The following is a 23748-nucleotide window of genomic DNA, read 5'->3' as shown; positions in this document are numbered from 1 at the left end:
GGACCAATGGGCTGAGAAGTGGCAGATGGAGTTTAATTTCGATAAATGTGATGTGCTGTATTTTGGGAAAGCAAATCTTAGCAGGACTTATTCATTTAATGGTAAGGCCCTCAGGAGTGCAGGTTCATAGCTCCTTGAAAGTGGTGTCGCAGGTAGATAGGGTAATGAAGGAGGCATTTGGTATGCTTTCTTTTATTGGTCAGACTATTGAGTACAGGAGTTGGGAGATCCTGTTGCGGCTGTACAGGGCATTGGTTAGACCACTGTACGAATATTGTGTGCAGTTCTGGTCTCCTTCCTATTGGAAAGATGTAGTGAAACTTGAAAGGGTTCAGAAAAGATTTACAAGGATGTTGCCAGGGCTGGAGTATTTGATCTATCGGGAGAGGTTGAATAGGTTGGGGCTGTTTTCCCTCGAGTGTCAGAGGCTGAGGGGTGACCTCATATACGTTTACAAATCATGAGGGGTATGGATATGATAAATAGACAAAGTCTTTTCCTTGGGGTTGGGGAGTCCAGAACTCGAGGGCATAGGTTTACGGTGAGTGGGGAAAGATATAAAAGAAACCTAAGCGACAACTTTTTCACACAGAGGGTGGTACGTGTATGGAATGAGCTGCCAGAGGAAGTGGTGAAGGCTGGTACAATTGCAACATTTAAAAGGCATCTGGATGGTAATAGGAATAGGAAGGGTTTGGAGAGATATGGGCTGGGTGCTGGCAGGTAGGACTAGATTGGGTTGGGATATCTGGTCGGCATGGAAGAGTTGGACTGAAGGGTCTGTTTCCATGCTGTACATTTATGACTCTATGATCTGAAGTACAGTGAAGTTTTGCAACTTTGTGCCACTGTCTTATTGGTAAATTTCTTTTGTAGTAATTGCAGTTTTGCTTCTTTCTTGATAGACAGCTGTATCCTGAGATCAAGGAGCAACTCCAGGAACTGAGGAAGCACCTGATTGAAAGTACAAATGAGATGGCACCTCTCAAAGTTTGGCAGCTGCAAGGTGAGCTGAGAGCAATGTTGTCAGATTTTGAGCTGTCATAAAATTGTCAGTGTCTCCTGGAAACAACTTGTTCATTTAATTATGAAGCTTGTACACATTCTTAGATTGTGTGATGCAAACACCAGTTTATTTTCAAAGAACATGTTGATGTAGGCAATTGAAAACACAAAATCAGGTCCTCATTGCTATATGATGCTCACCACAGCGCATCATGGTGTAAGATCCATCTGATTAAAATACTAAAATATGAAAGATAGCTACTAAATTAGTCTGGAGCAGTGTCTTTTAGAGCAGTGAGACTGCTATTTTATGTAGATTTTTAAGGTGCAAAGATGGCCTTGAGACAAGTTTCTGATATTGACACTGGTTCTAATGTAATGAGGGGTATGTCGGGTTCCAAGCAATCGATTGTGATAGGGGACTCTCTAGTCAGAGGCATGGAAAACGTTTCTGAGGCCAGTAGCGAAAAATCAGAATGGTGTGTTGCCTCCTTGGTGCCAGGATTAAAGATATCTCAGAGAGGGTGCAGAATATTCTCATAGGAGGGTGGGGCCAGCAGGAGGTCATTGTACGCATTGGAACTAACGACATAGGAAGGGAAAAGATTGAGATTCTGAAAGGAGAATATAGAAAGTTAGGCAGGAATTTAAAAAGGAGACCCTCGAGGGTTGTAATATCTGGATTACTTCCAGTGCTATGAGCTAGTGAGGGTAGGAACACGAGGATAGAGCAGATGAATGTGTGGCTGGGGGGGCTGGTGCGGAGGTGGGGTGGTGGGGGCGGGGAGGGTTTACATTTCTGGATCATTGGAATCTCTTCTGGGTTAGAAGTGACCTGCAGAAGAAAGACAGATAGCACGAGAATTGGAAGGGGACTAATATACTGGCAGGGAGATTTGCAAGAGCTGCTTGGGAGGATTTAAACGAATAATGTAGGAGGGTGGGACCCAGAAACATGACCTCTCAACTGTAATATTCAATGCTCTGACCAATAAAGGAAAGAATACCAAATATCTTCACTATTCTATCTACCTGCTCCACGGTCTTTGTTCAGCAACACTCCCTAAGACCTTACCATTAAGTTTATAAGTTCTACTCTAATTTGCTTTTCAAAAATGTAGTACCTCACAATTATCTAAATTTAAACTCCATCTTCCACTCTCCGGCCTATTGGCACATCTAATCAAGATTCTGTTGTACACTGAGGTAACCAGCTTTGTTGTCCTCTACACCTCCAATTTTGGTGTCATCTGCAAACTTAACAACTCTACCTCCTTTATTCACATCCATATCATTTATATAAATGACGAAAAGTAGTGGACCCAACACCGATCCTTGTGGCACTCCACTGGTCACAGGCCTCCAGTCTGAAAAGCAACCCTCCACCACCACCCTCTGTCTCTTACCTTTGAGCCAGCTGTGTCTCCAAATGGCTAGTTCTCCCTGTATTCCATGAGATCTAACCTAGCTAACCAGTCTACCATGAGTAACCTTGTCAAACGCCTTACTGAAGTGCATGTAGATCACATCTACCACTCTGTCCTCATCAATCCTCTTTGTTGCTTCTTCAAATAAACTTAATCAAGTTCCTGAGACATGATTTCCCATGCACAAAGCCATGATAACTCTCCCTAATCAGTGCTTGCCTTTCCAATTACCCATAAATCCTGTTCCTCAGCATTTCCTCCAACAATTTGCCCACCACCAATATCATTCTCACTGGTCTATAGTTACCTGTCTTTTCCTTACCACCTTTCTTAACTAGTGGCACCACATTAGCCAATCTCCAGTCTTCCGGCACCTTTCCCGTGACTATCGATGATACAAATATCTCAGCAAGGGGCCCACCAATCACTTCCCTAGCATTGCACAGAGTTTCTAGGGTACACCAGATCAGGTCGTGGGAACTTATCCATTTTTATACATTTCAAGACATCCAGCAACACCACCTTTGTAATATGGACATTTTTCAAGATGTCACCATCTATTTCCCCACATTCTATATCTTCCATGTCCTTTTCCATAGTAAACACTGATGCAAAATCTTCATTTAGTATCTTTCCCAGCTCCTGCGGCTCCACACAAAGGCTACCTTGCTGATCTTTGAGGGGCCCTATTCTCTCCCTAGTTATCCTTTTGTCCTTAATCATAAAATCCCTTTGCATTCTCCTTAACTCAATTTGCCAAAGCTATTGCATGTCCCCTTTTTGCCTTCCTGATTTCCTTCTTAAGTGTACTCCTACTGCACTGTCTATGTGTGACGTATGCTTCCTTCTTTTTCTTAACCAAAACTCAATTTCTCTAGTCATCAAGCATTCCCTATGCCTACCAGCCTTTCCTTTCACCCTAATAGGAATATACTATCTCTGGATTCTTTTTATCTCATTTTTGAAGGCTTCCCATTTTCCAGTCGTCCCTTTACCCACCTGCCATTAATCAACTTTTGAAAGTTCTAATCTAATACTGTCAAAATTGGCCTTCCTCCAGTTTAGAACTTCAACTTTTGTATCTGGTCCATCCTTTTCCATCACTATTTTAAAACTAATAGAATTATGGTCACTGGCCCCAAAGTTCTCCCCTACTGACACCTCAGTCACCTGCCCTGCCTTACGTCCCAAGTGTAGATTACATTTTGCACCTTCTCTAGTAGGTACATCCACATACTGAATCAGAAAATTTCCTTGTACACACTTAACAAATTTCTCACCATCTAAACCCTTAACACTATGGCAGTCACAGTCTATGTTTGAAAATTTAAGATCCCCTGTCATAACTAACCTACTATTCTTACAGATAACTGAAATCTCCTTACAAATTTGTTTCTCAATTTCCTGCTGACTAGTAGGACGTCTATTATACAATCCCAATAAGGTGATCATCCCTTTCTTATTTTTCAGTTCCACCCAAATAGCTTCCCTAGATGTATTCCAAGGAAAATCCTCGCTAAATGCACTAGTAATGCTATCTCTTATCAAATATGCCACTCCCCCTCCTCTCTTGCTCCGCCTTTCTATCCTTCCTATAGTATTGGTATCCTGGAACATTAAGCTGCCAGTCCTGTCCATCCCTGAGCCACGTTTCTATAATTGCTTTGATCTGCCAGTCCATGTTCCTCACCATATCCCCAGTTCATCTGCCTCCCTTTTTCAGCCTCTAGTTAGTAAATGCAGTCTAATTTATCAGTCCTAACTTGTTCTCTACTTTGTCCTCCCTGCCCTGATTGTGTTTGTTTGACTTACACTGCTTTTCCCAACTGTACCAGTCTCAGATTCATCTCTTTCTTCACTATTTCCCTGGGTTTCTCCCCGCCCACCTCCCCCACCATCTGTCCCCCACCTTTCTAGATTAAATCCTCCCGAGCAGCTCCAACAAATCTCCCTGCCAGTATATTAGTCCCCTTCCAATTCAGGTGCAATCCGTCCATCTTGTGCAAGTCACTTCTACCCCAGAAGAGTTTCCAAGATCCAGAAATGTGAATCCTTCTCCCCTGCACCAGCTCCTCAGCCATGCATTCATCTGCTCTATCCTCCAATTCCTACCTCCACTAGCTTGTAGCACTGGAAGTAATCCAGATATTACTAACATCGAGGATGTCCTTTTAAAATTCCTGCCTAACTTTCTACATTCTCCCTTCAGAATCTCATCCTTTCCCTTCCAATGTCGTTAGTTCCAATGTGTACAATGATCTCCTGCTGGTCTCTCTCCCCTTTGAGAATATTCCACACCCTCTCTGAGATATTCTTCATCCTGGCATCAGCAAGGCAATACACCATTCTGATTTTTCGCTGCTGACCGCAGAAGCATCTGTCTGTGCCTCTGACTGGAGAGTCCCCTATCACAATCGATCACTTGGAATTTGATGTACCCCTCATTACATTGGAGCCTGTATTGATACCAGAATCTTGGCTGTTTGCGATATGTTCTCCTCAGAATCTATCTCTCCCTCCATTTTCTAAAACAAGATAATTGTTTGAGATGAGGATAGCCACAGGAGACTCCTACACTACCTACCTCCCTCCTACCTTTCCTGGAGTTAACCCATCTACCTGAATGTGTCTGCGGCTTTTCACCCTTCCTATAACTGCCATCCATCACACCCCTTGGTTCTTGTAAATTTCTCATTGCCTCTAATAGCCGCACCAACCAATCCATGCAATATGATAGATTCGCAACCAAAGACACTTCCTGCAGACATAATCATCAGTAACATGGAAATTCTCCTTAAACTCCCACATCTGACAGGAAGAGTATATCACTCTACTAAAGGCCATCTTTGCTTCTTCACAATCTGCAAACCCAGAAAATAGGACCCTTTTTTTTGCTCTAAAAAGTGTTCCAGGCTAACTTATTACTTATGGTTTATGTTTTAAAAATGTAATCAAGAAACAGATCTCAATAAAATATAAAATCAAGAAAGGACCATCTGTACTCACTACTGTAGACTTGCAGCAAGGTTCTACTTTTAAAAACTATGCACTTATCTGTTCCTGTGCTGAGCTCTCCCACACGGGTTCTTCCAACGTCAGCTGTGAAATTCGCTGTTTGTTAATTTTTCCGAGACACACACTCATGGGCAGAGATACATGAACTCAAACAGCAATGGCAGTAACTGTGCAGATTCACTGCTGTGTCTCAAAATTAAAGTTACAAGGATGTTGCCAGGATTGGAGGATCTGAGCTATATGAAGAGGCTGATTAGGCTGGGGCTGTTTTTTTTCTGGAGCATTGGAGGCTGTGGGATGATCTTATAGAAGTTTATAAAATCATGAGAGGCATGGATTAGGTAAATAGACAAGGTCTTTTCCTTGGGTTGGGGGAGTCCAGAACTAGAGAGCGTAGATTTATGGTGAGCAGGGAAAGATTTAAAAGGGACCTAAGGGCTAACGTTTTGACCGTAAAGGGTAGTGCATGCATTGAATGAGCTGTCAGAGGAAATGGTGGAGGCTGGTACAATTACAGCATTTAAAAGGTTAATTTTGGATATCTGGTTGGCATGGATGAACTAGAGTTGGACTGAAGGGTCTGTTTCTGTGCTGTTCATCTCTATGACTTTATGAAGGAACAGATTTTCTGTTCCCTGGTAGGGATCTACAGTGTTATTGTCCTAGTTAAATGACCTGATGGTCTTAACCAGAACAGAGTCTTATTAAAATATGATGGCAACTGAGTATAAATTACATTTGTATGATACACGTTACTAAGAAGTCTGAGGGAGACCTTGATGTTCGGTCTTACTACTTGAAGGTCCAGAGCTGTTTACTGAGTGCTGCTTAATGCACTCCTCTTTAAGAACCTTACACAGTTATACAAAATTGATGTTTTGATGACCCCAGTCACTATTATGATTAATACTATTGGAAGAATAAAGTTAGAAGTCACACAACACCAGGTTATAGTCCAACAGGTTTATTTGGAAGCACCATCTTTCGAAGCACGGCTCCTTCATCAGGTCTATAATCTGGTTTTGTGTGATTTTTAACTTTGTTCACCCCAGTCCAACTCTGGCACCTCCAAGTCATTACGAAGATATTCATTTTGTCACACGCTTGTCATTCTCGCTGCAAGTTCTAATTCCCCACCCCACTGTAATAATACTTCACATTGGCTTGGAATTCCTTTAAAGCTCCCTTTTTTAGTTTTTGAGAACGACAGATGGGTTACATAGAACCCCTACAGTATGGAAACAAGTCATTTGGCCCAACAAGTCCACATTGACACTCCAAAGAGTGACCCACGCAAACCCATTACCTAACCCTATAATCACCCCTGACTAATGCACCTAACCTACACATTCCTGAACACTATGGCCAATTTTAAGCATGGCCAATTCACCTAACCTGCACATCTTTGGATTGTCGGAGGAAACCGGAACACACAGAGGAAAGCCATGCAGACACTGGGATTATGTGCAGATTCCACACAGACAGGTTGGAATCGAACCTGGGTGCTTGGCACTGTGAAGCAGCAGTACTAACCACTGAGTCACCATCTGCTTAGTTGCTCTGATGGAACTGACGTTGTTGACCGTTTGCCTTCTACAAGTACTAGGTGATGACCTCAGTTTGACAAACATGGAATGTTAAACTGTGAGAGATGAGAGCAGATGACAACAGTAGGGTTTGTTTATACATACGTATACTTAGATTGACTGACTTCACTGACTGTTGAATTTATTATACTCCTGGGATTAAAAAAGTGCACTCCAAGTCTATTGAATGACCAGGAACACAGGCAACTGGATCAAATCATTTCAGATTTAAATCTCTTAAGTCTGTTTCTCAACTAAGCAGCTGTCTTTTTAAAGTTCATTTTCACCCAAGTACTTGATGTATGGAACAAAAATTAAGGATACTTCTGACTGAAAAGTGTTGGGTATTGTGCCCAGCAAGAATTTTCGTAACAGTAGAGCATTTCTGCTTTGCTTTTTTAATGGAAAAATGGAGGCCATGCAAGTTACTAAAGAAATCCTTCAGCTATGTGCTCCTCAGAAAATTCATGTTTTCTTTAAAAGAAGAATTCCTGCAGCATATCTTGTAAGTGGCCTGCTTTTACTGTCTCCATAAGCTTCTTCCGTTTGCTTGTGGACAGGCATGAAGCTGAATTCTACAATGATGGAACAATTTTAAACTGATGTTGAGCCAAGGAAAATGGAAATGAGGACACTGTTACTAGCTTCAAATGATTAACTGATGAAATGATTGCAGAGACCAGTATCCCGTCATAAAGTCACCCTTTATTTACTAGTGCAAAGTACGCTGGCTATGGCCAGCCAGCTCACAGTCAGTCCCCTAAACAGAGGAGATTTTAAAGCTCCTGGTTTTATATATAATTTTTTTTTGAGGAAATTCTTATCTCCTGGTTATATTGGTCAGCCCAGACTTTTCTGATTTGCCCAGGTTAATACCCCAATCAAGAACCTTGCGGTCAACAAGGTCCATCTCATCCCAATCACTATAATTGAGAAGAACATTTCAAAGAACATTGTAAATAGATTTAGCTTAAAGCCAATATATTTTACAAATTTGTTTACTGGATGACTCAGAATTATCTGCCAAAAGGGAGGAAGTGCAATCGTTTGTGCAAGCAGAATATCCCTTTTAAATTTGAGGTTGGCTTTGGTTTACCCAAGCAATCAATTTATTTCAAGAATGACTTGCATTTAACAACACCTTTTTTCATGATCTCAGGAGCAGCCACATACATACTATGGTTAGATGTGCAGGTCAGAGGCTAGGAATTCTGTGGAGATTAACCCCTGTCTTCTCAGTGCCTGTCCATCATCTACAAGACACAAGTCGGGGATATGCTGAATACTCTCCAGTTGTCTGCATTTTGCAATTCAAACAATCAAGCAGCTCAGTACCACCTAGGGAAAAAAAACAACTCGCATGATTGGCAGTCCATACACAACCTTCAATGTTCACCTCCTTCACTGTTACATTGTGCAGCAATGTGTACATCTACAAAATGGGTTAAGGCAATTCACCCAGAATCCTCTGACAACATACCCTCTGCCACCTAGAAAACCAAGCAACAGTTGAATGGGGGCATAATTACCTGCAAGTTTACTTTTAAGGTGCATACCATCTTGACTTGGGAATACCTCACTGTCATAATCCTCAAAGTCCCTTCTTAATCTTACAGTTACACCCAAGGACTGCAGCGGTCCAAGAAAACAACTTGCCAACACCAAATTAAGACCCATTTGCTTTGGGCAGTAATGGCTGGCACAGGTGATGATACTCAATCTTGTGAAGAAATTTTTTAAAATGCATCAGTTGAAATGATGGAGAGCAAGGCATGACCCTACACATTGAGGAGTGTGTGGGATTAAAAATTCCACTGGTTTAAAAAAGTCTGTTAATTCCTCATGTAGGCCAATTTTGGTTGAGAGAATAACTGGATGACTTGCTCACTAGCCACTTCCTGTCACAGAAAAGAGATTTGCTAATGCCCTTCCCCATAAGTCCGATTTATTGGTTTGCATAATCTAGTCTCATTAATTTGAAACAAAAAGCCCCAAGAGGTGTGACTGGAGAACATAGCAGAACTGATATCTACTGTTTTCATTCAAAAAGAAAATGTAGATTTGAAACAAATTCCTTGAACTCTAAGTCATGTGTGAAAAAATGCTTTTGATATCAGTCCTAAATTAATTGTTTACCAGTTTTGACCTTTCCTACCTTGTCTGACTTTCACTGTTTCATTTGCAATAATGTTGTGAATTTATCTTTTCCATTTCCTTAACTATCTAAAATAACATTCTGGCTCTTCAATCCAGGTCGAAGATTTTGAGGTGCTATGCAGCTTCTAGTTATTAATTCCTTGAATAGTAATGGAGTTTTGATGTCTGTTTATTTTGACAGATCTAAGCTTCCAAGCTGCTGCTCGAATCTTGGCTGCACCTACAGATGATGCTTTGATGGTTATGCGTGATTTGAGCCAGAATTTTCCCACTAAGGCCAGGTATTATGATAGATCATTGTTTATTCATGTAATCCGCATTTATCTAATATTGATAAAATTATATTTACCCTTAATTATTTTGCTCTAAAATAATGGTGGGACCAGAGGTGCTCACTATTTATGTGCAAATTGAGTTGCAACTTCCAATGAATGCACATGCACAATGAAGCTCAGAAACGTGGAAATTGATGTTTGAGGTATTTCCTGTGAAAAAAGAATTTTGTGCTCTTCTCTTTGGAAAGAGTTCAGAGGCAGCCAGCTGTTACAGTGGGCTGTGAGAAAGGCCTGCCTTTGTTCACTGGCACTTTAAGAAAAGAAAGCCCACATACCAAACCATACCTGTCTTCCTTGCCCTAGTGCCAATATGTCTTCCCACTCTCATCACCCTTTGTATCCTTTGCGCCAACTTGTCAAATCATAATGAGTCGTTCCCTCTGATCACCACCACCTTTTGCTGTTATAGTGTCTGTACCAAATCACTTGGTACTCCACATGGTAAGTCCTCAGGAGTCATGTTGAAATTAAAGAAAGTTCGTAACTGTACATTGCTTTTAAAGAAAGAGATGTTCATTGATAACAAGTGCAGTTCCTACATTTAACTCCTTTTAATCACTTATAAACCCTAACATATCTGTTCATCATCCCTTTTCAAAGATTTCGTAAGAATTTAGAGCTGTCAATCAAGCTGAATTGATAAGCACCCAATTGTGATCATATTAGGTTGTGAAATCCATCGTATAGCACTAATCTCTGTATGACAACCCTTGGATATGTGTCAACAGACTGAGTGAGACAGAAAGTACTGTTTTTTTTAAACTCACTTCAGATATTTTGCTCAATCAAATATTTAAAGAACAGGAGAGTTAAATGTCTTAATAGCTTCCTTGATGATTCCATTGCCACATGAATGCCTACTTGCAAAAGGGAATATCTGTTTCCCAAAGGTTTCCACAGATCTCTCCCAAAGGGTATCCTACCTTGCAAGTGATTGCTGGCAAGCTTACACCTTCTGGTCGGTCTACACTACACAACTCACCAGCAAAAATGGATCTGGCTAAAGGCATCTGGGCTAGAACATGTGCAGTTGGCTGTATGAACTGTGGGTGTGTGAAGTGCAAGCCACTTCCTTTTCCAAACTGAAAATTGCATGGATTAAGTTCAAAGGGTGAGATTTCTGGATTCTGTCTTTTGGCCCAATTTTAGGTTCTGACCCTAAGTATGCTTTTTAATGATGTCAATAAGTTTTAATTATTACCGTACCATGTTGCTGCTAATGAAAGTTCGCTTCTATTTTCCTTGTTCCAGTTTTTAGCTATTATTAGAGATTTAATTATTTATGTTAGCTCTTCTCTTAAGCTTAATTTTTGTATCAGACTTTGCATTAAATTATGTATTCTAACTGATACTTCCTGATTAAAATGCTGCACCTCCATTTAATAATTCTGTTTGCTTGAGGGGATTTTGTTTCTTGTCCTGTTATTTCATGTCCTAGATCGTTGCATAGAAGTTAATTGTGTGTCCCTCAAATATTTACTTGATAATTAAAACAGCATGGAAAGTCTAAAGGACTTTTTCACTGATCATAATTTTCAAGGTGTATTTAATTTGATCATATTCAGCGTTCATGTTATATGAGCGCAAAAGTCATAAGAACAGGAATAGGCCATTCAGCCCCTTGAGTCTGTTCCACCATTCAACGAGATCTGGGCTAATCTGTAGCCTAACTCTATATATCTGTCTTTTCAGTCTCTTATGTGGGAGTTTATCAAATACCTTCTGAAAGTCCAGAAACCAGCATCATAGACACTCCTCTATCCATGACCTTAGTCACCTCCTCAAAAGATTCTCTAAGGTTTGTCAGGTATGACTTATCTGTTATGAATCCATGCTGGCTTTCCCTGATTGACTGAAAATTTTCAAATTACCGCATACTTGACTATAGATTACGACAATTTCCCCACCATAAATGTTGGGTGAACTGGTCTGAAATTCCCTGGTTTTCCTCTTCTGCCCTTAAAAACCATCATGGCATGAGACATTGGAACAGCAGCATAGAGTTTGTTTCTTCTGGAAATAGATATTCCATGATTCATTTTGTGACATTCTCATTGTTTTAGTTCACAGGAATAAATATTTAATCCTTGGTCTGGATTATTAGAGGCTATGAAAAGTTACTAAGGGCATTAAACTGAATATAGAAAAAAATACAGTTCATAACATGTTAATTGAGAATCTACTAAATCCCGTTTGTTATCTAAAAATCCATGATTAATTGAATTTCTCAATTACAGAATTAATGTTCAATGTTTTCTGCTTTTCTAATACACAGGTCCATAACCAGAACTGTTGTGAACTCTGATATGAGGAGGGAAATAGAAGAACATCAACAAGTAAGTGTGCATTTAATATTCCGTCATTCTGCTCCAAATAATTGCTATTGTAGACAGAAAAACAGAGTTCTTCTGAATACGGTGCTCTTTTGTGAGAATTCTGAAGTAGCTTGAATTGATGCTTTTTGTTGTTTAAATTTTGTGCTTTTTTTTAAAAACATTTTTGTAGTGCTCCCAGTGTGCCTGAAAGTGGGGTTGATTTACCGGCTGGTCAGTAAGAATCTTTAGTCTAGTGTAGCTGCTCTGGTTTCTCCATTCATCCATCTGTTTCTATATCCCTGCTTCCCAGACCAACACACTCCGCCCTCGGCCCATGTGGAGTAACAAGCTGGCGTGTGTGTTTTTCTCCTTACCTTTGGACATTGGCAAATTATAGAAACAGTGAAAGGATTGAATGCATTCAGAACATGAGCAAGTGATAAAGGACTGAACAAAATTAAATTGCTTTTTCTGTTATTATGGAATAGGAACTACAAATGCTGCTGATGTGGCTACCATTTTAATGCTTATTTAAAATTGCATTTATTTGTCACCATCCCCACTTAAGGAAGTGGCTATTTAATTGTGCTTTTGTTCCAAAGGCAACCGTTCATCTTGTATAATTAATGATTGTGTTTAAACATTTAACTGTCGAGGCATGACAGTTAATGAGTTGATTAATAATCAGGAGCCTGAATAATTCAAAAAAAATTCCTCCTCCCTTTCACTGAGGGCTGGTAATGCTTATCTCACCATCCAAAATCCTCCTTTGCTCAGGGTCAGCCAACAGCAGAGTGGGTAGCTCACTGGGTATGCTTCAACTTGCGTCTTGCAAAAACAAATCAGTGAATTTGGATATTTAAAATAGAAATTTGATGCTGAATGAGGAGGAATTGCATGAAACATTTTTGGTAGTCATTCTTTACTTTTACTTTCAGACCTTCAAAGAAAACTTTGGCCTTCATCCAGGTGACTCTGCACTTTTCATCAATGGCCTTAGTATTGATCTAGATGTGCAAGATATCTTCAGGTATGAGAAGCCAGTCTATCACAACATATGCAAATAAATTAAAACACACATACAAATTGTAGAAATTAGGCAGCGTCAGTTTCTTATCAAAGTTCATTGTTCTGTCTTAATGTGTTTGCCAGTGTTCTGGACTTACTGCGCAATGAGGCCCGTCTCATGGAAGGTCTGCATGATCTGGGAATTCAGGGGGATGAACTGCATGAACTACTGAAGTTAAATGTACAGCCAGCAGATTCTGATTATGGTGTAGAGATTCGCAACCCAGCTATCTATGTAAGTTTGATTATCCTGTATCCTTGGCATTGTTATTTATTATTCAAACAAGGCTGTTTGCTGAAGCTTGCTTGCTATTCAATGTGATCATGGCTGATCTGACAATCCTCGACTCCACTTTCCTGCCTTATTCCCATAATAAAGAACAAAGAAAATTTACAGCCCAGGAACAGGCCCTTTGGCCCTCCGATCCAAATGTACTGTCTAAGCTTGTGGTCCAATTCCTAAGCATTTGTATCCCTCTGCTCCCCACCTACTCATGCATCTGTCCAAACACATCTAAAATGAACCCACCGTGCCTGTCTCTGCTAGCAACGTGTTCCAAACGCTCACCACTCTGTGTGAAGTACTTGCTGCATGTATCCCCCTTAAACTTTCTACCTCTCACCTTGAAAGCATGATCTCTCAATATTGAATCCTTCACCCTGGGAAAAAGCTTGTCTATACCCTTCATGATTTTGTAAACCTCAATCAGGTCCCCCCCCCCCATCTCCTTTTTTCTAGGTGAAAATAAATCTAACCTACTCAACCTCTCTTCATAGCTAGCACCTTCCATACCAGGCAACATCCTCGTAAACCTTCTCTGCACCCTCTCCAAAGCGTCCACGTCCTTTTGGTAATGTGGTGACCAGAACTATACAGAGGATTCGAAATGCAGCCGAACCAATGTCTTGTACAATTTTAACATGACTTGCCAGCTCTTATACTCAATACCCCGTCCATTGAAGGCAAGCATACTATATGCCTTCTTGACCACTCTATCCACCTGTGCAGCAACCTTCAGGGTACAATGGACCTGCACTCCCAGATCTCTCTGCCCATCAACTTTTCCCAAGGCTCTTCCATTCATTGTATTATTCGCTCTGGAATTAGACTTGCCTAAATGCTTCACCTCACATTTGTCTGGATTGAAAGCCATCTGCCACTTTTCCATCCAACTCTCCAGTCTATCTATATCCTCCTGTAATCTCTGACAGTCCCTTATGTTTTCTGCTACTCCACCAATCTTTGTGTCATCTGCAAACTTGCTGATCATACCAACAGTGCCCTCTTCTAGATCATTTATGTATATTATGAACAACAGTGGCCCCAGCACTGGTCCCTGTGGATCACTGGTCACCTTTCTCCATTTCGAGAAACTCCCTTCAGTTACTACTCTCTGTCTCCTGTTGCTCAACCAGTTCTTTATCCACCTAGCTAGAACACCCTGCAAACCATGTGACTTCACTTTCTCCATTAGTCTACAATGGGGAACCTTTGATACCGTTATGATTAAACATCTGTCAGCTTCCACCTTGTAAATACTTAACCCACAGTCCTCTGTGATAAAGTATTCCATGGGATGACCACTGAAACAACTGCACAGAGGTCAGTATCCCATCACTAAGTCACCCTTTCATTACTTGCGCACAGTACAAGCTAGCTCAAAGTCAATCCCCTGAACTAGCAATACCTCCCGATTTTTTTGTTTTGTTCCATTTCCACTGAAACAACAGCCACCAGCCCATTTGCCTTTCCTTTTACCCTCTGAACTTGGATGTCAGCTTTATGTGAGACGTGCATGAGAACCACGAAATCTCTCTGTGCTGCAGGCTTCTACAATCTTTCTCCAATTAAACAGTATTCAGCTTTTCTACTCTTTCTGCCCAAGTGCATAAACTCATATTTTCTTACATCATACTCTGTCTGCAAGTTTTTGTCCACTGACTTTATCTGTCTATATCCCTCTGTGGCCTCTCTGAATCATCCTCACTGTTTGTCTTCTCTCCTATTTTTGTGTCATCTGTTAACTTGGCAATATTACATTTACTTCCTTCACCCAAGTATTAATATGTATTATTTCTGTGTTTACTGAATTCTTCAGTTACAATGCCGGCTAGATTGTCATCTACTCCACCAAGTTTAGTTACATATTCTTAAAGACGGGGTGTTGCTGTTAGGGCTTCTCCTATGAAGGTATTAAATGGAACTTTGCTCGCTGAAACACTTTTATTCACAATTTCAACAATGCCCTCTTAACATCAAATCTTGAACTTTGAGTACTAACTCGTTCCAACAGCACAAGAACCATTTTAAGTGAAGTAAAGCCAGTGTTGTGTTCCAGCATGCATCAGCTTTACCTGCGTTTATTACAGCAAATGTTTTATTAACCGACATCTATGGGACCAGGAGTGTGCTAGTTGATCAACCAGATCAATCCTTTGATCAAGAGTTCTAATGCAGGGAGTATACACATTGCTGTTATACTTTATTTACAGCATAAATCACTAAAATGATAATGCAACTTGCCCAAATAAAACTTACCAGCAGAGAGCCTTCTTACTCACACCCTCAACTGGCTATTTGGACATCACCGTGGTTGTGGTATTAGTGTAAACTTGGCAGTATTTTAGGTACATAATTTTTGCTGGTTTATCGAGCATGCCAGTTCAAATGGTACCAGTTAAAACAAAGCTTGCTGCACTTAAATTTGAACACCTGGGCACAGTATCAGCATGATATTGAAGGAACAGCGTGTCAGTTAAAAACCAAAACAATGTCAACATTTTGTTTTTAATGAATATACTTTAAATGCTGCTAACTCAATTGTGTATGGCATTGTAGATGTAGATTATAATTACTATTTCTTTCAAAACAGTGGATCAATAATCTGGAGATAGATAGCAAATACAACAGCTGGCCTTCTAATGTGCAGGAACTTCTGAGACCCACGTTTCTTGGAGTTATCCGGCAGATTCGGAAAAACTTCCACAACTTTGTGAGTAAAATGAAAATGGTTTAGTTTTATTTACATACAAAACGGACACAGGTATTAATTTTATATGCTACAGTAATGTTATTTATGTGAGTAGGAAGATGAAAATTTGTTTCCTAAAAACAATTTTGAAAGCATGTGAATTAATCAGCAGGAAAGCTGAGCTCTTCAATCTGGACTGTTTAATGAAGTTTCTGCTGATAAATAACTGGTGCTGCGATTTTATTTCCATTGTTGATCTTGCTGGGCATGATTTGCTGAAGGATAAAGATTGCTTTAACTTTGCACAAAGTTAAAGCTTAACAATACTGTACACCTTCGATTTTTATTCATTGTTTTCTGCCATCTCATTCCAAACGTCCTTTTGTTTTCTGCAAGGGAGAAGTTATATCAAGTTAGACTGTATCTGCGGTCCATGTTCATGTCCATAGCAGATTTCAGTGGGCTTGTATGTTCTTACTTTGTGACATTCTGCAATCATTAGAACCGAGAGATTAATCAGTCCTGACTGTTGGGGAGGCTTGTAGCTAGGTGCTAATAGTAAAACAAAAATGTCACACACTACCTTTCTAATATGTTCATGCTCCAGTTTCCATGGCACCAATTTTTAAAGCAACTTGTTTTGACAGACGTAACACAAAGTAAAGATTCCAATCCAAGTTCTTTCAAAAAAAAATTTAAATGGATCCAAATGCCTGCAGTGGTATACCTAACAAGATTCCTACTACACAAATACAATAGTGTCCAGTATAATGTGTTAGTATTCAAAGAACTTTGGTTTTGTAACATTATTAGATTATTTTCAATTATGATGCTGAGATCCCATTTGTTCCTCTGTATTACTGGCACTTTCAAGAGGCAAGTCCCTGACATTTGTACTTCTGAGCAACAATATGTGCTCAAGCTAATTTTGTTTAATTTTAGGTGCTTATTGTTGATCCAACTGACGAAAGCACACCTGAGTTGCTGAAAACGGCAGAAATGTTTTATACGAATGATATCCCCCTCAGGTATCTTTTCCATTGATTCATTCATTAATATTCATGTATATTTCTGATATTTTAAAGATATTGTTCATGCTGAATAAAACTGTTTTGTTTTCGACTTAAGATTTACCATCTTCTCTGCCACCTGTGAATAATTTTGTATTTACTTTTGAGAAAATATTGTTTATTATTAAAATCCACAGCAAGGCCTAAACCAATAACAATAACAAAAGTAATGTCCACTTTCACAAATGGATACATTTTCACAACGAAGCTCAAATAAGTTCTTTGCTTTTTCAGTAGCCTCTTCAAGCGAGGCAACAACTTATTCACAGGACCAAATCACTAAAGACGAAAATAATGACAAATCCAAGTAAAAGTCATTCATGAAATAAATCAATTTCCTCCCCATATCTACAAAGCAGGACTTGTAAGTCTAATGAAGGAGCAAGGTGACTGTAAAAGCTTTTGAAGATGATAGTACTGTTTCAGAGTCCACATTTTCATAATACACCTGAATAAGTTGATTTAAAAAAAAATGAAATGAAAGAAAAGTCATTTTGGACTCAAAACATCAACTCTGTTTAAAAGGATGTTAACATTCATGGACATTAGTGTAGAATCTCTTAACTGGCACCAAGGTATGCTAGTTTCACTGGAATGTGCCTTATCGCTTGTATGATTGAAGATCTGGACTGTATGGAAAAACACAATGAATTAATGAATTATGAAAAAGTAAATGTGATTTTTACACATTTTTCTTTAAAATAAATTCAATGTGCATTTATCAGTACAATTGCACTTTCCTTGGAAGTACAGCAAGAAGGACGCCACTTAAACCATTGTGCTTCTGCTAAATCGTAGGTAAAACTATCCAATTAATTCCATTACTCAGATCATGCTGGATGGTCTGTAAATATTTTCCCTTTAAGTATTGATTATAATCTCTCTTGAATTTTATTGGTGAATTTGTTTCCATTGCCTTTCAAGCGCTGAACCTTGGATCCAAAGAACTTGCTATGTTTAAAAATTCCCTCCTGTTGTTTCTGGTTCATTTACCAGTTGCATTAAATTTATGTTCTTTGGTTACTGATCATTCTACCATTGCAAACAGTTTCTCTTAGCCATTCACTATTTTATCTCTATTAAATCTCACCTTCTTATTCTCCAAGGAGAACCAATTAAGTTTCTCCAGCTTGTTCACACATCTAAAGCCCCCCATTCTTGGTCCTTTTTCAACCAGTCTCTTCTACGATCATTTCTAAGACACTGACAGCTAAAGTGTGGTTATCAGATTTGATCACTGTCCTACTTGAGGCCTAATAGATATTTAATATATTCACTATCTTCTTACACAGAACAAGTGTCCCTGCCTGTGGACCAGAAGTCCCACATGCCATGGAGATAAATCAACCTATTCAGACATGTTATGATATAAAAGAAAATTAAATGGAAGACAAGTTTTTTTTTTACTCAAAACATCAACTCTATTTCTCTTTCCACAGATGCTGTCAGACCTGCCAGGTTTCTAAGCACTTTTTAGTTAGTGCGGGTTCCTTGCTGGTGTAATTTATTCCTCCAGTACCAAACCATAAGTCCCATTTGCTTTTTTAGCACCCTTCTCAACATGTCTTCCACCATTTTGGCATTTGTTTACATACATACCCAGGCCTTGCCATTGCTGCAGCTCTTTTAATACTTCAATATTTATTCCGTATTGCCTTTTCTCATGCTTCATGGCAAAATGTATCACTTCTTGTTGAGTTACAATAACTTTCATCTGCCCCTATTTGCTCATTTTTGTCAATCTGTCTACTTTTTCTCAAGTCAGAGGTGCAATAGTCTCAATACTGATGTATGGAGAGCACCACTCTGTGTCTCTCCTTCTAGTCTGTAAAGGCTGTGGTTCATCACTACTTTCACCTTTCTGCCCATTAATCAGTACTGCGCTCCTGCTGCCTCTGTCTCTTTATTCCCATGGGTCTTAATTTTGAATAACTGCCTAGTATGTGTTGCTTTGATAAGCATCTTTTGGAAGTCCATATATTACATCAACCATACTACACCCCACAAATCTTGTTCTTCATTTCATAAAAGAACACAAGAAATGATTCATAGCTGTTTTTCATTTCTCAGACAATACTTTTCCATTGCCTTTTCTTCTATGGTTTGTTTCCAAAAGTATCCCCAATATTGATGGTAGGCGGACTGGCTTATAGTTTACATATTTTCACTTCTCCCCTTTTTAACATTCGTGTTTATGGACAGGAATTTCCCCTGGACTTCAGGATACCTCTGTGCTGTTCAAATGAATGTCGGAAGCCCTCACTGTGTGGGGAACAGTCACTCATCTCTGATTTCTTTCCTGAACTGACCAATTAGTGGATCACCAACCTCTATGCGCTTTTGAAGCTCAGTATCATTGCAAATAAATGAGGAAGGTATTGTTCCATGATGGAGGTGCCTCCTCTCCAACTTTTTAAATGTAAAATAAAAGTATGCCTTTGTCCTCAGCAGCTGGACCATCGTTATGGGTTGGGGAAACGTTGGGAAAGCACTCCCCAGGGAGGCAAGAAGGGCCTATGTTTTCTGAATGTTGGACCCTCAGTCTGTATGGAGGAGACAGTCCCAGCCAGCTGATCCAGGAGAACTCCTGTTGGCTTTCCACATTAGACCTTAATAAATCCTTTTGGTTTGATTTTAATTTGATTAGGTAACTGGCATGCCACCCAGCAGTGTGGAATTTCAATATCCCATGCCATCTATACCCAAAAATTCAACCCAATGTTATTTAATTTTCATACCAAAAGGAATGTCAGTGGGATGAACTATCAAATATAATTTTTATTCAAAGATGATTTCAACAATGACTGTGTGATTTTATTTTTCGTAACAGGATTGGCTTGGTATTTGTGGTTGATGATTCGGATGAGGCTGATGGTCTAAAAGATCCCGGCGTTGCGCTCTTCAGAGCATTTAACTTTGTTGCTGATGAATTGGATAATATGAAAGCCTTCCAGACAATCATTTCGGTATGATAGCCTAGCACACAGGAATGAGTGTTCAAATTCCAGTTTTCTTTTTGCTCATTATCTTTCTTCCTTGTCAAAGGTACTACTTCATGTAGGAGTAAAATACCAGGGACCAAATGAGATGAAGTCATTGATCAAAAAGCAAAATAATAGAAATTGTGGAAATATGAAATAAAACATGCAATGCTGGAAATAATCAGCAGGTTGAGCAGCATCTGTAGGGAGGGAAACTGATATCATTTATGTTGATGAGTTCTGTGGAATGACATCAACATGAATTCACGTTCCCCCCATTCCATTGTCGAGTTTGTCATCATCCTTCCAGTTTGTATGCTGACATTTTTATTAACCTTTTTGAGTGACATTGTCTAATCAGTTAGTGCTTGACTAAAATTAATTTCCAATTGTGAATGAGTTTTAAAACACCAGGAGAGGAAAAAAAGGAAGCTCAGTTTATTGACTAATGATTGAAAAATAAAAATAAACTAGCAGTATTTGTTGTTTATCAATCACATTCAAGTTTTCATATAGAAATAAATGTAGTAGTATACTAATGGAGATTTCAAGGTAGTTTCATTGTCATTTTGTCTATGCTCCAAAAGCCCTATCCTCTCCTTCTCTGTTTATTGTGAAATGTCTCATATAAAGTTAAATTGTAGTTTGTATGATGAAGTTTGCATCCTGGAATTTTATCTTACTGGAGATTAGATGTGCTGTGTGAAATGTTTTATGGAATAAATTGTACATGCCCTGTGTTGATGTGGATGATGGGCAATGGTAAAGAAACAATGTAAGTAGATCAGTAGTTTTGTTCTTGTAATCCCAAGTTTAACATATGGTCTATTTTTTAAGATATACAGCAAGGTAAAGGAAGGTGAAAAGCTGGCAATTGAACACATCATTGGCACCTTGGAGAAGGATTTTTCGAACATAGAGGTGACCAGTATTCTGGGATCTAATTCAGCATATGACAGAAATCGTAAGGTGAGACTTATTAACTCATGAAAGTTATGAACTCTGTTTCTCAGGGAATTTGATTTCAGTACATGGAGTTAAATCCCCTGTAGTACAGCAGGTAGGATGGCATTAAAATTAACAGCCTGTCTTCCATGTTTAAATAATTAACTAGGTCATTTGAACTTGGTGCCAAGCCAAATGACTAAGATAATGTGGTATCCATGCCACAATATGGTTGGTGTGGATGAATGGCTGTGAATGGACATCCCATTTGTTTTAAGTGTCCTGCTTTAAAGGTGGGAAGGAAGGACTGGGGTCACAATTCTGTTCTTGTGTACATTGGGGCATCTAGTAACCCCTTCCCCCAAGAGTAAAACCCCTCACCACCACCCCTCTAGATTTTCAGCAGCTTTCATTGGGCAAAAGAAACAGTGCGAGGTAGTTTGGCTGACTCCAAGTACATCATGGCTGTGGGTTTGACTTCTTCCAGGTGCATTAGCTGTCAGTCAATTTCCCTTCTGAGTGGGAGGGCAGATGAGGTGAACAGTTGCAATCCGACCCTTTGCAAAATTCAACCCTTTAGATTTTCTTTGATTTGTTACTGAAGGAGGACAATTCCATCGTCTGGTAATCATGCAAATATGCACTTGCTACTATGAAATTGTAAATATGTTTATCTAGAGCAGCTGGAAACACTCTTCCATGTCTTCAGTGCTGTTGATCTAAAACTAACAAATTCTGCAGATCTGCTATGTGAATATGAGAAATTGTGACCGCGACAGTCGCTTACAAACTGCTGATATTGAGGAGAAACAGCACTTCCATGATGTCCTAAAAGAATTATAACTCAAGAGCAGTGGTTAATTCATAATAACTAGATCAAGTCATCAACTGAATAATCTTAACAGTTAGGAACGTTTCAAGTAAATAAAACAAAGGGTTGTAGATGCTGGACATCTAAATTAAACAAATTGCTGGAAAAACTCAGCAGGTGTGGCAGCAACTGTGGACAAAAAACAGAGTCAGTCTTTCGAGTCCAGTGACCCTTCTTCAGAACACATCATTCTGGGAGAATTTCAATGTTATATATACCATAATTGAAATACAGGAATTTTGACCACCACTGCTTGGGTAATGACCTGGCAGAGGAAGGTGAATCACCTCAAGAGGTTGACATTTTAGTGGGTGAGCAGTTTGGGAATAGTGACATCAAATTACCTATGATGATAAGAAAACGACATACACATAACCTCAACACCAAGGAGAGGGAAGCACTGAAAAATGACAAGAACATAATCATACTACCGGCAGATAAAGGCAGAATGACGGTCATCTTAGATAAATCAGACTACATCAATAAAGCACAACAACTACTCGCAGACACCAACACCTACCAAATGAAGGATTCCGACCCCACACCACAACTCACCAATAGAATAATCAACACACTAAGGAATCTACAAAAAAACGGACAGATAACCAAAGCAGACCAGCAAAGAATGAAACCTGAAAGCAACAACACCCCCAGATTCTACGGACTACCCAAAGTACACAAACCAGGCATCCCACTCAGACCCATAGTATCACTACCAGGGACACCAGCATACAAACTGGCCAAAGAACTACAACAAAAACTGAAACACCTAGTCAGCGGATCCAAACACTCCATACAATCAACACAGGAATTCTTGGACATCATCAGGAATACACACATAGACAAAGAAGAAACCATGGTATCATTCGACGTGACGGCACTGTCCACATCGATTGACAAAACCCTAGCCAGAGAAACAATAGCCAACCTACTGGACATACATAACAGAACACAGGAGGCCGAACCTATCAACAAGGACGGCATACTTAAACTACTAGTCCTGTGCCTCACCACCCACTTTACATTCAACAATCAGATATACGAACAAATCAACGGAACACCCATGGGATCACCAATCTCGGGACTCATAGCAGAGGCAGTTATGCAAAGGTTAGAACATACAGCCCTACCACAAATCCAACCCAAACTCTGGATCAGATACGTCGATGACACCTTTGTAATCATCAAAAACACAGAAATAGAAAAAACACACCGAATCATCAACGCCACACTCACAGGAATATGATTCACGAGAGAAGAGGAAAAGGATAGCCAACTCCCATTCCTAGACGTGTTAGTAGAGAGAACACCCAACGGAGAATTCACCACAAGGGTACACAGGAAACCAACACACACAGACCAAGTCCTAAACTATGAAAGTAACCACCCCAACACACACAAACGAAGCTGCATCAGGACACTATTCATAAGAGCCACAACACACTGCAGTACACCAGAACTGCGAAAAGAGGAAGAGGAACACCTATACAAGGTATTCGCCAAAAACGGATACCCACGCAACTTTATCACCAGATGCCTAAGAGATAGACCACGGAACGAGGACATGCCACAACCAAAAGGACTAGCCACACTACCATACGTCAGGAGCGTCTCAGAACTGACAGCCAGACTACTGCGACCCTTAGGAATCATAACAGCACACAAGCCAACTTCCACACTCAGACAACAACTCACTAGAACAAAGGACCCAATAGCCAGCACGAGCCAAACTAACGTAGTTTACAAAATACCATGCAAGGACTGCACAAAACACTATATAGGACAAAAAGGAAGACAGCTAACAATCCGCATCCATGAACATCAGCTAGCCACAAAACGACACGACCAGCTATCCCTAGTAGCCATACACTCAGACAACCAGGAACATGAATTTGACTGGGAAAACGCTACCATCATAGGACAAGCCAGACAGAGAACAGCCAGGGAATTCCTAGAGGCATGGCATTCATCCACAAACTCCATTAACAGACACATGGACCT

The 23748-nt window shown here is 39.8% G+C and overlaps 1 protein-coding gene across 3 annotated transcripts in view; it reads left to right on the top strand.

Moving 5' to 3' along the window:
• uggt1 (UDP-glucose glycoprotein glucosyltransferase 1) overlaps positions 1-23748 on the top strand; it is a 146045-nt gene that overhangs the window by 37883 nt on the left and 84414 nt on the right. For all 3 annotated transcript variants that reach the window (XM_060834909.1, XM_060834907.1, XM_060834910.1), the window contains 9 exons: positions 906-1006; positions 9372-9471; positions 11801-11861; positions 12779-12870; positions 12993-13143; positions 15782-15901; positions 16823-16908; positions 19781-19916; positions 20769-20900. In XM_060834909.1, the coding sequence (XP_060690892.1) occupies positions 906-1006; positions 9372-9471; positions 11801-11861; positions 12779-12870; positions 12993-13143; positions 15782-15901; positions 16823-16908; positions 19781-19916; positions 20769-20900 (979 nt within the window). The remainder of the gene's footprint in view (positions 1-905; positions 1007-9371; positions 9472-11800; positions 11862-12778; positions 12871-12992; positions 13144-15781; positions 15902-16822; positions 16909-19780; positions 19917-20768; positions 20901-23748) is intronic.

The sequence above is a fragment of the Hemiscyllium ocellatum genome, chromosome 13, assembly GCF_020745735.1.
Source record: "Hemiscyllium ocellatum isolate sHemOce1 chromosome 13, sHemOce1.pat.X.cur, whole genome shotgun sequence".
NCBI classification, from domain to species: Eukaryota; Metazoa; Chordata; class Chondrichthyes; order Orectolobiformes; family Hemiscylliidae; genus Hemiscyllium; species Hemiscyllium ocellatum.
This window is presented reverse-complemented; position numbering and strand designations above follow the sequence as displayed.